The following is a 14,415-nucleotide window of genomic DNA, read 5'->3' on the forward strand; positions in this document are numbered from 1 at the left end:
CTCTGCATCTAAAGCCTGTTTTGTCTCTTTTTATTCCCACAGCTAGCATTAGACACCCGATTCTGGACGTGGATGAACCACTTTGTGATTTGGGGCTCCCTTGCTTTCTATGTGTTTTTCTCATTCTTTTGGGGAGGAGTCATTTGGCAAGTATCATTTCTTATTCCCACGGCTTTCTTAGGGGAGAGCCCCGAGCTCGTCCCTCCTTGGGGTGTCCCGAGACCTGGGGGTGCCAGGGCAGGCACTGCCCTGCTCGCTGAGGAGGGGCACCAAAAGCCAGTGCTGGAAGGGGCTGCTGCGTGGTCAGAGGTGTTTGAGGAGGGCTGAGCCCCCCAGAGGGCAGAGCCTGTCTGAAATAATGCTCTGGGCATCATCCACGTGCTCAGCTTCAGCAGGGCGTGTTTGCTTTTCTGCCCATGGTGTCATTTCTGCTGCTGAGGCTCTTGCCTTTATCAGGAGGCTCTAGAGGGAACCTTTCAGGGTGTATGTGGGTGAGAGAGACAGAATTTGTGGTGGAAAGAATCCCAGTGAAACAGAAGGAGGGAATGGATGAGGCAGAGCAAGAAGACCTGGCCCTCTGTGACAGAGGGGAAGAATAAACAGGAGAAAGCCAGGTCCTGATGTTGAAATTATGGAACTGAGTAAAAGAAATTCTCATTGATTCGAGTGCACCCAGCATTTCAGGTTTAAATGCAAAAGCAGGTGAGCATTAGCACATTACAAACATTGCCAGTTTTGTATTTGCTGTGCTGCAGTAAATGTTCAGTTGACAGACAGCATCTCTGGTTTACACCTTTGCTTCTCCCAGGGCTGCTGGCTGGATCCCTGATCCAGCAAGCTGCTAATTAGGATGTGGAACAGGTTTAAATACTTTGTGTGCGGGGTCACAAGCTTTAGCTCTTCAGTTACCTTTTGCTGACCAGCAGATCCAGATCTGCAATCTAGCCACATCTCCTTGTTAAATGTTAGTTCTCTACTGAAAACTCTTCCTGCTGTTTAACTTGCATAGCTCAATATTTTTGATCTGAGTAAGCAAAAGCTGCTTTGGGATCCTTGTCATCAGTTATTGATGAGGTGTTTTTCACAAGCAGCTGGTTGCTCTCCCTCATCAAGGAAAGGAGGAAGGGGCAGATAACCTGTTGTGATTGAGAGACTCTGGATTTCCACTATCAAAACCAAACCAGAAGCTACAGCAAGGCCTGAGGTTGAAATAAAATTACCTGTTTTTGGTGAGGTGAATCATTTATCTTTCAGTGGTGGTGGCTACATTCAAACCCCTTCCCACCCTGAAAAGAAAGAGACATGGAAGGTACAAAATGGATCATGACAAGCTTCCAGAAATAGTGCAGCTGGAGGCAGGAGATGGATTGGGAGGAGGATGGACAGTGTGTTTCTGTGCTGTATCCATCTCTGTCTGAAAGGGAGGCATAACTGCTAATAGCTTTACCTGAAGTCTCCTTTGATTCTGGTCTTCTTGGAAAACCCATGTTAACCAGAATTTATTTGTATCTTTTCTTTTTCAGGCCTTTCTTGAAGCAGCAAAGAATGTATTTTGTATTTGCTCATATGCTGACTTCTGTTTCCACATGGCTGGCAATAATTCTCCTGATTTTTATCAGCCTTTTCCCAGAAATTCTTCTAATAGTTTTAAAAAATATAAAAGAGAAAAATCATCAGGTAAGGAACAAGATGATGTATCACACTGTATTTTTAGGAAGACCTTTCTTACCCTTAGGCACCAGCTGAACCTCTAACAATACCACGTACCACTCACATCTCTATGGAAGGCTTTTCCTTCACATGCCAAAAATGTCAAGAAGTTATTCTAGAAATACTGCCTAGATGTGCAGCAGGGAGTCAGCCTGAGCCTTTCCTCAGCTGCCTTCCCTGGCTGGGAATGTGGTGTCCCCTCGAGAGGTGCCTAAGCCTTGTCCAGCCTGATCAGCAAACACACCCTAGCTTGTCCTGGGAGCTCCTGCTGGTTTTGGTGTCAGAAGGCACGAGCAGGAGGCTCCCCTGGGTCTGTCCTCAGCTGCTGGTGCAGTGGGAGCAGGGCCAGGCCGAGTCACGTTTGCCCACCCTCCGTAAATAACCGAAGGCTCAGCCCGTGGTGCTCGCTCTCCCTGGAAGCTGTCTGGTTTCTTAACAGCTTTCCTTCACTGCTGGGGAGGAGGGCTCCCTTTACAGCTGGGAACATCTTAAAAAGTTACCTCCACTGCTCTGGCAAGTGGTGAAGCACTGCCAGGCTCACAACTCTGTGCTGAGCCCCCTGCCCCTTGTCTCTGCTTGCCCAGAGGGGCTGAGTGTCCCCGAGGGGCAGCCCTGTCCCCTGCTCCCCCTGCTCCCCCTGCTCCCCCTGCTCCCCCTGTCCCCTGCTCCCCCTGCTCCCCCTGCTCCCCCTGCTCCCCCTGCTCCCCCTGCTCCCCCTCTCCCCTGCTCCCCCTGTCCCCTGCTCCCCCGCTCCCCCTGTCCCCTGCTCCCCCTGCTCCCCCTGCTCCCCCTGCTCCCCCTGCTCCCCCTGCTCCCCCTGCTCCCCCTGCTCCCCCTGCTCCCCCTGCTCCCCCTGCTCCCCCTGCTCCCCCTGCTCCCCCTGCTCCCCCTGCTCCCCCTGCTCCCCCTGCTCCCCCTGCTCCCCCTGCTCCCCCTGCTCCCCCTGCTCCCCCTGCTCCCCCTGCTCCCCCTGTCCCCTGCTCCCCCTCCTGCAGCATCAGCAGGTCCTGCCCTGGGCCAGCACGGGGGAATTGCAGCCAGCCCTGGCCCTTGCCCTGGCCCTTGCATGTCCCCAGGCTGCTGCAGGGCCCAGCTGAAGGGACGTGGGCTGGGAGAAGAGAACCCCCAGCCCCTGGTGATTGATGGAATCACTGAATGGTTTGGGTTGGAAAGCTCCTTAAGGATCACCCATTTCCAGCCCCCTGCTGTGGACAGGGGTGCCATTCACTAGATCAGGTTGCTCAGGGCCCCATCCTGCCTGGCCAGGGCTGGGGCATCATTAAAGTCAAAAACAATTGAGATGGTAAGAGAGCTGTGGTTGTATTTTGTGAGGAGCCATGTAACTTCTCCCACTTGAGTATGATTTAATAGTTTCTAGCTGGACAGTCCTGTTGAGGAGGCAGGGAGGGAGTTGCTCGCAGCTGCAGACATGGGACAGTTTGGGGACAGTGCCCTGGAAGGGTGACCTGGGGATTTCTGAGCCCCAGCTCAACTCACCTGGGAGATGACCCATTTTTGCCTTCAGCTGCTGACCAAAGATCCATCCCCTCTTGCAATACTTTCAAGAGTGCTTTTTATTCATTTAACAAAGGCTCTTGTGAAATCACTTAGCAAAGCAAAGTCAACTAGAAAAGTCTCTTCAGATGTGCATCCCAAACTAAACACAGGCTGAGCCATATTTAAATGTACATTTTGAGTAAGAGCTTTATTAGAAGTGCCTGAAGGAGATGCTGGCTCTGGATATCTGTGCCAGCCATCAGACACCCTGTCAGCTGCCTGATTTGTAAAGGCATCTAAGACCAGGTAAATGATTTCAAATCAAAAGCCTTATTGAGAATCCTGACCTTAATATTGAAATAAAAATAAATAAATTGAAATAAAATAAAGCTGCCCAAGGGAAGCATTAAGTGAAAAACAAACTTAGGGACATTGTAGAGAGGCCTGAACCACAGCCTGGTGGCCGAGGTTCCCTTCTGGAAGGGGAGGATGGATTTGAGGCCAGGTTGTTGGGCATTTGCCCTCGATCCCAGTGGGACAGGCTCTCACCCCCATATAGTTTCCTATAACACAGCACATCAGCTCTGCTCAGCCTTTATTAAATTTTCTGTGTGGGATGTGGTGATTGCTTTCATTTTGTTTTGGTTCTGTTTGTTTAACTGCAAGGCGCATTTGTGTTTTCCTTGGTTTCTGCCTTTCTCTTTCTTGTACTGCAATTTTCTGTCTTTTGTGCTGTTGTGAACTAGGTAACGAAGCGCCTTCCTTCCTCAGGAACATCCACTATCTTCATGCTTTCTCAAACTTCCAGCAATCACAGCTTTTCTTGGAGTGAATAAGGTGATTTCCTTTCTGAGTCGCAATGTGTTGCTTGCTCAACTACTTTTTTTTCTTCCTTCTAATGCCTAACTCCTGAAAGCCCACGTTTAGATTTGCTCACACAGCAGAACCTTGCTTTCCCCTACCTTTCGCCTTAATTTAAATCTTTCACTCAAGTGTTTCGTCTGTCTCTGCCCTTGGGTCTCTTGCTGCAGCTCAGGTGGGCGAGCTGGTGGTGCTCAGGATGTCCAGGTGAGGTGGACACAAAGCTGGTTACCCTCTCCTGCCTGGCTGGAGTTCGGTGTCAGTGACCAGATGGGAGTGGGACAGGGTGGAATTGATTTGTCCAATGGCTCAGGCTCGTCTGCCCTGGGAAGAGCTTCCCCAGTGCCCAGCCCAGGCCACCTGTCAGTGCTGCCCTTGTTCCTTGTGTGAGTGATAAAGCCACAGCCCAGAACCCTCTCATCAAGGGATGGTGTTGGATTGCTGGCCATGGGACTGGCAGGGTCACCCACAGCACATCCCCGGTGTTGGGGTTCACTGCAGATCTCCACCATCACTTGCTCTTCTGAAGATGCCAGTTGTGTGGGGATCAGGGCTGTGCTCCTCCTCCCTCAAGAGCACCATAAATCTCCAAACATTTAGAGAAGCAGGGCTGGTTTGTGAGTGCCTGCCGTGGCTCTTGCTCTGCAAAGCCCAGGCAGCGTTAGGATCACCAAACCTAGCGAGGGCTCAGCGTGTGTTGCTCCATCCTTTGTGGAAGGCTGTACCTGTAGCAGGGGCTGTGTCTGGTGGTGTCTGAGGCAGGCTGAGGTGAGGTGGTGTGTGCTCTAAGTGTCTTTGCCTCGCTGTTGCAGAGCAGCAGGAAGGCACCTGATTCACTGTCGGCCAGACCTTCTGTCAGACCACTTCTTTTAAGAACATTCTCAGATGAGTCTAATGTGTTGTAACAGGTACCCTGTCTGGAGGAGTGGGGATGGTTTTAAAGGCATCAATTAACCAAATGTAACCCCCTCCAAATCAATTAAACCGTGGTTCTTGTAATCCTCTTGCCTATCGGTGTGGGGCACCTGTCCTTGTGGAATAGAGATGCAATGCTTGGGATGCATTTTAATTTGGGGATGTTGTACTATCCAACTTCTCCAGAAACCCTTATCTGTACAGATACTTACACATATTTGGCAATATGTAAACAAATATTTCAATCTATTAGCAGAGAATTGGAGAGGGCAGTCTGAATTGTGCTAACCCTGGCTGTAAAAGCTAATGCTGATACATTTACGGTGAAGGATGGAAATCTCAGCTGTTAAAATGATTCCAGTATTGCATCTGATTTGTACCAAAATCCCTTTCTCTAGGGTGCATGCTGTTCTGTCAGATAGAAATAAGTATGTTTTAATTCATCTGCTAGATGGGAACTAAACACATGTACTCACCTGTGTGTCAGCACATGGGACAGAGGCATGTCTCAGTGTCTGTGTGTCTGTGCACACACCCAGAGCATCCTCCTATGAGCTGACTTGATTTTAAACTTTATAGCCAATAGCAGAATAAAAGAGGTAAAAGTGCCTAATTGAATTCACAATTCTGTTTCAGGGGAGACGTTCCGTGTGGTGTCTGCTGCAAACAGAAACCTGCAGATTATCTACGAGCCTCTGGCACCTTTGTGCCCAGCCCTGCTGCCAAGGCAATCAGGTTTTTGGGCATGGCAGGGCCAGCAGGAGGCTTGGCAGCCAGCCTGTGCAGCCAGTCCTTCCCCACTGACATTAGGTGGTGCTCTCCACCACCACATTCTGGTGCAGCTGCTGTGGGAGGTGGCTGCACCAGCACAGAGCTGCAGGGGACAGCAGGGCAGATGCTGCTGTTAGACCTCAATGCAGCATTTTGAAAGCTGAAAATTCATTTATCATCTGATTACCTGGTTGTGAATGATATTTGGCACTTTTATTATGGGCTAATCATTCTTCTTCTCCTATATAATTTTTTTGAATAACCCAGGAAAAGGTTTGAGTTTGGGAATGTAACAGTTGCAATACATGTCTGTGTTCCTTCTGATTTTTGCAGGCTGGCCCCTTTGATCTGCCCGTGTTAGTGTCATACAAACGTATAGAGAATGGTTATGTGAAGGCTGAAGATGCTGTCACTAATTTGGCAGAAAGATATCCTCTCAGGATCCCTTAAAGTGCTCCACCCCAACACTGCAGATGGTCATGCTGTAGGAAAGCCGTGGTTTTACCCTGGCAGTGACCTTTGATGCACCAAGACCCGTGAGCAGCCGGGGCACTGGCCCCACGGTACCCGTTAGTCTTTGGTCTCGTGGCTTCCCTGCCCTCCCAGAAAAACCAGTTCTGCCAAATCCTGCATCGCTGGAGGCTGAGAAAGCATCTTTAGGCATTCACCCCAAGCAGCATGGACTGAAGTGCAGGAGTGCAGTGCCAGCCCCATTTCACACGGGGGCTTCCTCTGCCCGCTGCAGATCTGTCTGAGAGCTGCTCAAAGCTCTTGCTCTGCCTGACCAAAGAAGTAGCACAGACTTCAACCCAGAAACATTCCCCTCCAGCCCCTGAAGGCAGTGGCAGGAGGCTGCTCCCCTCACACAGAAGGTGATGCAGCCCTGCAGCCCCTCCCAGCCGTGCTTCCCAGGTGCACACGGCAGGATCAGCCGAAAATTCAGGAGAAATCCTCGCTGTTCCCTCCTCCAGGTGGAGCTGGAAACCATCTGTGTGTCCACAGCAGCTGTCCGTGTGAAGACCTGCGGTGCTGGGAAGTGCCAGAGCATCCTCCCACAGCCGCTTTGCTGCTGGGTGAATCCTGCTGGAGGGTGAAGAAGAGGTTTTGTGGCTGTCTGTGATGGAAGGGAGCTTTCCTGGGGGAGAAGGAAGCCCACAGGTTGGGCTGTGGCAGGCTCTGAGCTCCCGTGGCTGTGCTTACATTACTGCACTGTGCAGTTGCTCCAACACTTGGAAGGCCTGAGGGACAGCGTAGCCCTTGCTGATCCCAGGGACAGGGGCTGTGCCTGTGAACCTGCAGGTGTACAAAACTGCATCTTGAATTATTTGCACTAAGAAAAAAAAGAAGACAGTTTAAAATTGAATACATGAACCTGATTTCATTTTACATTTTATTTGTTTTTTAAATTGGCATGTTCTTTTTAAATCTACCTGTACCATGGTTGTAGGAACTTTCCTCTTTAGGTTCTGCACAGCAAAGGTGAGATGCCTGGCTCTCGATATTTTTATTTTCTCTGATACTTCGTACGTGGAAAGAGCAGCTTTTTCTGTTGTGTGAAGTCATGAGCAGCGACAGAGCAGCCTGTGTGCCGCAGGTTGGTGTGACAGCCCCTCCCTCGTGCTGCTGTCCCCCGGAGCAGCTCTGAGAGAAGCTCCCAGCCTCATTCCAGGAGCTCTGTGGCTCACACTCGCTCGGGCCTTGTCACACACGTACAGCAGAACGGTTTGGGACTGGGCTGAACGTTCCCCCAGCCAGTTTTGTCGAGCTGCAGGTTGTTAATGTTTGTAAGAATCCAGTCCTGCTCTCTGGCTGCTGTCCCTGCGGTGCTGAGAGCAGAGGGGAGCGCTCGGTGCCAGCAGGGAGGGGACAGACGGACAGGACTCGGGACCATGCACTCTGCACTGGCCACACGTGGCGTCTGCGCTCCCCGCATGCGGCTCGGGAGCTGCACTGCCAGCATGTGTCCCCTGGGCAAAGCTTTCTTCCCTCCTTTCCTTTCTTTGTTTTCCTGGCTCATTTCACAGACCTAGCATTCGATTGCAGACCTTGTCCTGTTCTCAACTTGCTGAAATGTGGTGCCTACAGATCAAGTATACGACGAATACGATGAAGATATGCTCTATATGCCAAATCTAACCATTCTCCTTAAATATACAGTTGCTGACTTGTGTTTACATAACCTTTCAAAAATGGGCGCTAAAATGCCTAATTCCTGTGATTCAGAACCATTCCAAGCCCAAATGGTCCCAAGCCTGATGCCTTGCTTCTCAGTTTGTTTTGTGTCATGCTCTACTCCAAGGGTCAAAGGCTGTTCCTCTGCAATTCCACTGTGGGAGCAGTGAAGCTCAGCGTGTGTGTGAACTGTCCAAATAGTCACATAAACGGGATGATTTCTGCTGCCTGTCCCAGGACAGAGCCTGCTGAGAACCAAATCTCTCTCTTGGCATTTCCAAGTGTCATCTCCAGCTGGAAGAAGCCACTGCAGTAGCTGCATGTTCAAACCCAAGGTGTGCTTGCTGACAGGTGGGGTGGAATTCACGTTGTAATAGCAGCTTATTTTGGGAAAATGCAGTTTTCCTTGGGCTTGCATCTTCAGCCAGTGCACTGGTGCAGTGCTGGGTGCCAGGCCAGCCCGGCTGTCCTGCAGAGGAGCTGATCCTCGTCACATCAGCAGCAAAAACAAAATTCCTATTGCTGTGGGTGACTTGTGGAATCAGGGGATGCCCTCTGAGGTCAGAGAGGGGAAGCAGAAGTGGTGGTAGGGGCTGTAAGGTGTGAGGCAGCAGGGTTGGAGAGGCAGGAGTGGGACAGGAGCTCGTGTTCCCTGAACGCTCCCCGTGCTCAGTGAAAGGTCAGCAAAGGCTTCTCGGTGGAGAAACTCGAAGGAAAAAAGGCTGGGGTTTGCTCATAATAATTTGTTGAAGTTTTATCACTGACTAGTGACACTGAAAGATAAGGAAAGTAATTAAGATTCCCTCTAAAACTCTCATGTGATAACAGTGGAGCTCGGTGTAGTCGTAGCGACTTCTCAAAAACTAATCCTAATTGTTATGAGAATATTATAAATGACTTGGAATTGCATAAAAGCTTCAAATTGAATTTGTATACACACAGTTGAGAAACTTTCCTAATACTGCACCATTTATCCAGTTTCCCAGCTACGAATTTTTTTAAAAAACCATGTAGTGTATAGAAAATGTAAATTATATACAGGCAACGAGCAGATACATTTTCAGCTTCTTGCAAAGAAAAAGGACTGCAACCTTACATTTTTTCACTTAAATGCAATTTTATACATTTATGTTGCTTTATATCAAGGAAATTGAATGTGAATGTTACCTTTTATGAATGCAACTTGCTCTTTTTTCATTACAGGAACTTTTGTTTGAAGTAATCAATAAACTTTGGTATGTTGTTCTGATTAATATATATTTGTTGTCTGTCTCATTTCCTCGGGTACTCCTGGGGGTGGCTGAGTGTGTGGGTTTGTGCAGGGACAATCAGCATTTTCACTGGGGCCATGCTTGGTTTTCTGATGTGGAGCAGCATTTGCTCAAGGAAATACTGCTTGCTTCTCACCCCTTTTGTTTTTCCAGCAGTGTATTAGCAATGGGATCAGCTGCTGCACAGAGCTGGTCTGTGTGCTCTCATGTCCCTCAAAATGAATGTTTCATTAAGAAAGTGAATCCTGTCAATGAAGTGAACAAATTGTTTTAACTTTCTAGAATAGGTGAACGCAGGGCTTCAGCTGATGTTTAGGAACTGTCCCCTGTGCCTGATTTCCATTTGTGTTTTCCTTACTGCTCTGTTTTGGTTCTTGGTTCTGTGCTGTGGCTGCCTGTAATAAATAAGTAAATAAATAAGTAAATAAATAAGTTCAAAGCCTCGAAACACAGATGAGGTTTGCAAAGTGCCTGGTGCTGGTGAAGCTCAGGCCCAATATTTGCATTGATGAAATTCCAACAACACAAGGGAAGTGCTAAAGCACGACTCACAACGTTTGTATAATGCACAAGAAAAATATATAGACTTAACTTTCTTTTTAAGGACACGGGTCTGTTTGCAACTGAAATGTTTGTAATGAGAAAGTGACAGTTTGAAAGATTCTGTTTTGGCTGCTTGGATCCCTGCAGCTCCCGTCAGGCACCGCAGGACAGATGGCTGAGCTATTTAAAACAAACTCTAACCTTTGAGGAGCAGCTCGTACTATTGGAAACCAGATACACGCATTGAGAATCTTCATAGCGCCACTGAGGGAGAGTGGAAATTGTCTGAAGAGCTGGAGAGGGCTTTGCTGTGAGCTGGCTCGCCAGGCTGACAGGACAGAGCTGAAATGCAGCGATGGGAGATGACCGCAGGTCACCGAGCATTTCACAAGCACCAAAATTAACATTTCAAACGCCCACGGTGCCCTTCTTGTTAGAAAGGAGAAGCAAAGCCATGGAAGGTGATTTTCAACAAGGACAGCAATTTTTTCAGGCCAGGCTGTTGGCATGTGAGGGCTCTTGGCACGTGGAGGGGTCACGGTGTGCCTGTCCCTCGCTGTCCCCCTGCAGCTGTTGCAGGACATGCATCCACATCCACTGCTGGGATTGGCTTTGCTGACGTCTGGGGATAACCTGCTGAGCTGGAAAATACCCAGTGACCTGCACAAAGGGTATGTGTGTGCACCTGTGAGCGTTCCTTTCCAAAACCAGGAGCTGGAACAACAGATCAGGCAGCTCTGACTGACAAGGGGAGAACAGAGCCCTTTTTTTCCTCTCCACATTCAAGCAGGAGACATAAAACCCTCCTCCTGACTAACCCTGTGCAGCTGTGGCTGGCTTGAGTGGGGCCAGGGTTTCAGTGCAGGGTCTGCTCTGCCAGGCCCGTGCTGGGCAGTGCCCCTGGAAGGAGGGTGATGCTGCTGTCTGCACGAGAAACCCTCCCAAAATCCCTGTTCATGGCAGCCAGCCCAGGTTAACGACTCCCCTGCACGAGTGCTTTGCTTTGCTGTGCTTTCTCCAGAGGTGAGCAATTCCCTTGGACATCACTTGGACTCTAACCTGTGTTTAGCCAGCTCTGCTTTTCCAGTTCTCAGTACTTGACTGAACAGGTATTTTTGAAGAGTGATTTCTCAAAGCCAATTAATGGCTCCAGTCTCAACCCAACCTTCTAGCCTTAATCTGGGAAAGGGGCAAATAAATAAAATTAATAATAAAATAAATAAATAAAAAAATAAAAGTTCAGGGTTTTTTTCAAATTCAAGAGATTTTGAATTTTGCTTGAGTGGGTTTTTTCAGCCTCTGATCTGGAATTAATGAAATTAATGAGAATTCTTCCTACACCTTCTCCCTAAGATTAGATTTAAGGATGAGGCATTGCACCCACATGAAATAATTCTCTGCAAACAGGTGCTGCAGGTGTTCTCAAGATTTCCCACAGCTTTGAAGGGCTCTTGCCTCTTACACACAAATTTGCACTCACCACCCTCAGAGTGCTGAACATTGCTCTGGGGCCTGGACAGAAATCCCTGAAAAAGAAACAGCCGTGGTTCTGTCTGTCAGTGTTTCCTTCCTCATCCGTGTCCTTGCTGCTCTCTCAGTTTATCATCTCCTGGGCAGGCAGAGGGTGAGGCTCAGCTCTGGAGGGGCTGGACGTGCCAGGGAGCTCCTGGCAGTGGGGAATGTGGGAAGCTGGGTGCTGCAGAATGCCTTGCTGGGGTTGCTGGGCATTCCTGGTGAACTGTCCCAAAGCCAGGGTTCCAAACCACGAATCTTAGTGGCCACAAGGAAAAGCCGTGAGTGATTGCCCTCCAGGCTGAGGGAACACAGCTTTCCCACGCTGTGAGCTGCCGGGGCTGCCCCGGGTGAGCTGAGCTGTCTGGAGGAGCTGCAGCTTTGGGATGTGCAGGATTCCTGCCAGCACCCAGGGCCGGGGCTCAGCCCACCTGGGCTGCAGAGACCTGATCCAGACCCTGCCTTAATGACTCTGCCTTCTGTTCAGAGAGCAAGAAACGCACTGATTGCAGAACCTTGGGGGTGGCAGCTGCCTCTTCTGCTGGGCAGCTTCATTTTCCCCAAATCCTGTGTCAGAAGTGGGTGTGTGCCACTCCGTGGGGATCAGTCCCAGTTACAGCAGAGCATCCCCTGCACGGTGGTAGAGCAGAACTGAGACTTTGGGCACTTGGATGGGTCCCATTTCTCCGTGAGCTGTGGCAGTTTAGGACAAACAGCATTCCTGCGCTAAGGACACAGCAGGAATGTGTGTCTTGACTTGGAGCCTTGCCTATCAGACTGGTTTTTTCATGAGCACCTGAACTCTCCCTGTCACACAAGAAGTGCTCTATGACCAGACAGAAAATCATCTATCCAAACTGTTTGGTAGGGAGAGCCTGCTGTGTCACGAGCAAGAAGCACTGACTGAATGGGTTGGTTTTCCTTGAAAAATTCTGTATCAGTGTAAGAAGGGCCTACCCAGAGATGCTGGGGTTTATATTACCATGGCTCTTTAATTAGCAGTACTGACTGCTGAAGTGTTGGGAAAAGGCTGCTATTATTGTAAAGACAATAATTGAAAGGTTGTTTTGGAAAAACAGGAACATCTGCTTCTCCATGCTGCCTTCCTGGGCAGCTCCTGCTCCTCTCGGGAATGAGCCGGCATCATTTCAACCAGGGGCGGTACCGGGGCGGTACCGGGCGGTGCCTTTGCCGGTACCGGGTGGGTACTGGGTGGGTACCGGGGCGGTGCCGGTGCCTTTGCCGGTGCCTTTGCCGGTGCCGGGTGGTACCGGGGCGGTGCCGGGCGGTTCCTTTGCCGGTGCCGGGCGGTTCCTTTGCCGGTGCCGGGCGGTGCCGGGGCGGTGCCTTTGCCGGTACCGGGGCGGTACCGGGGCGGTTCCTTTGCCGGTGCCGGGCGGTACCGGGGCGGTGCCGGGGCGGTGCCGGGGGCGGGCAGAAGCGGCGGTCCCGCCCGGCGGGCCCGGGGCGCGGAGCGGGCGCTGCGGGCGGGGAGCGCTGCCCGGCCATGGCGCTGGCCCCGGTGCCGGTGGCGGTGCCGGTGGCGGTGCCGGTGGCGGCCGGGCCCCCGGCGGGCGGCACCTCGGCGGGGGACATGGAGCGCTACTACCGCCTGCTCCGCAGCGCCGCGCTGCTGGAGGCCGCCGCCGGTGAGTGCGGGCCGCGGGCCCGCGGGGCTCGCTCGTGTCCGGGCGGGGGGACAGCGGCTTTCCCCGGGCACCCGCGGGGCCAGCGGCACCGCTCCCGGCCCCGCAGGGCTGCCCACAGGTACCCACAGGTACCCACAGGTACCCACAGGTGTGCCCACAGGTGTGCTCACAGGTACTCATAGGTGCTACCACAGGTGTGCTCACAGGTGCCCCCATAGCTGCACCCCCAGGTGTCCCCACAGTGCCCCAGGTGTCCCCACAGGTGCCCCAGGTGTCCCCACAGTGCCCCAGGTGTCCCCACAGTGCCCTAGGTGTCCCCACAGTGCCCACATCCCCGCAGCATCCCCGGCCGGTGCCGCTGCCGGTGCCGGTGCCGGTGCGGAGCGCGGCGGGCGCGTTGTGCGCGCTCGGGTCCCGCTGCCCGCACAAGGGGGAATCGGGAATTGGGAATCGGGAATTGGGAATTGGGAATTGGGAATTGGGAATCGGGAATTGGGAATCGGGAATTGGGAATCGGGAATCGGGAATTGGGAATCGGGAATTGGGAATCGGGAATTGGGAATCGGGAATCGCTCCTCGCTCCTCGCTCCTCGCTCGTCTCTCGCGGGTGCCCGAGGATTGCAGCTGCTGTTCGCTGTTATTTACGCACGGGACAGCCGCGGCTCTCGGGATGCTGGCAGTCCCCGACGTGTCACCGGGATGCTCCGGGGGACAGCGCTGCTCCTGGCCTGCCGAGCCGTGCGCGCATTGCCGTGGCCGCAGCCGGGGAGCTCATCCCTGGCCAGCTGAAGGGCCAGGCTCGGCAGCGGGAGCAGGAGATGTGTGTAAGGAGTGCAGCTCCTCATCCCTCCCGTGTCCCCCTGTCCCCAAACACTCTGCACGCCAGGCTGTGCCCGCACAGCCCGAATGTGAGGAGCAGATGCAGTCTGATCCCTCACCCCAGGCCGTGGCTGCCCCAGCGATGTTCCCTCGATGGACAGTGATCTGCTCAGAAGCTGTGTGGAGCCCTCGCGTTTGCATTATTTCCCTGTGGGGAGTCCCAGGTATTTTTGCAGTGGAATCCTCCCTAAAGCAGGAAGGGGAGCGGCCCTTGGCTGACCCCAGCCTCAGCAGAGGGTGCCCACCTCGACAGGAGCGGGAAGCAGGCAAAGGCATCACTTCTCATCTGTTTGCAGCTGCAGAGTGCTTGGAGCTGTGCCAGGCACACAACAGACACACTGACCCAAAAAAGCTCCCTGTCTGATGCCAGCTTCCTTGGCATCTTTGAAAGGCACAACTGGGGGTGCAGGAGGAATTTGTCAGGGGTAGGGCACAGGTGAGGGGTCCACCAGCGTGTCAGCTGCTCCCCAGGAGCAGCTTGTGTCCCTTCTGAGAGGTGCCAGCAGCACCCTCTGCTCGGCTCTGCTGCCCTCCTGGCCCTGGTCGTTTCCCTGCACCCCAAAATGGGGTAATAGATGTAGGCAGGGGTGCTCATGGTCAGTTAGCAAAGGATGCTGCTCGAGTGGTGTGATTGC

At 52.0% G+C, this 14,415-nt stretch overlaps 2 protein-coding genes across 8 annotated transcripts in view; both read left to right on the forward strand.

Moving 5' to 3' along the window:
* Positions 1-9,183, forward strand: part of ATP11C (ATPase phospholipid transporting 11C (ATP11C blood group)) — a 53,067-nt gene extending 43,884 nt beyond the window's left edge. For 2 of the 5 annotated variants that reach the window (XM_086850021.1, XM_086850023.1), the window contains 4 exons: positions 43-146; positions 1,524-1,677; positions 3,954-4,044; positions 6,088-9,183. In XM_086850021.1, the coding sequence (XP_086706147.1) occupies positions 43-146; positions 1,524-1,677; positions 3,954-4,039 (344 nt within the window). In that variant the 3' untranslated portion in view covers positions 4,040-4,044; positions 6,088-9,183. Of the gene's footprint in view, positions 1-42; positions 147-1,523; positions 1,678-3,953; positions 4,045-4,880; positions 4,977-6,087 lie in introns of all 5 variants that reach the window. The other 3 variants (XR_015276101.1, XM_086850022.1, XM_086850020.1) reach the window with 3 other exon arrangements.
* Positions 9,184-12,747: 3,564 nt separating this feature from the next.
* Positions 12,748-14,415, forward strand: part of MCF2 (MCF.2 cell line derived transforming sequence) — a 56,924-nt gene continuing 55,256 nt past the window's right edge. For 2 of the 3 annotated variants that reach the window (XM_086850928.1, XM_086850930.1), the window contains exon 1: positions 12,818-12,901. In XM_086850928.1, coding sequence (XP_086707054.1) covers positions 12,847-12,901 — 55 coding nt within the window. In that variant the 5' untranslated portion in view covers positions 12,818-12,846. Of the gene's footprint in view, positions 12,902-14,415 lie in introns of all 3 variants that reach the window. The other variant, XM_086850929.1, reaches the window with a different exon arrangement.

The sequence above is a fragment of the Cyanistes caeruleus genome, chromosome 14 (assembly GCF_971803275.1).
Source record: "Cyanistes caeruleus chromosome 14, bCyaCae1.hap1.1, whole genome shotgun sequence".
NCBI classification, from domain to species: Eukaryota; Metazoa; Chordata; class Aves; order Passeriformes; family Paridae; genus Cyanistes; species Cyanistes caeruleus.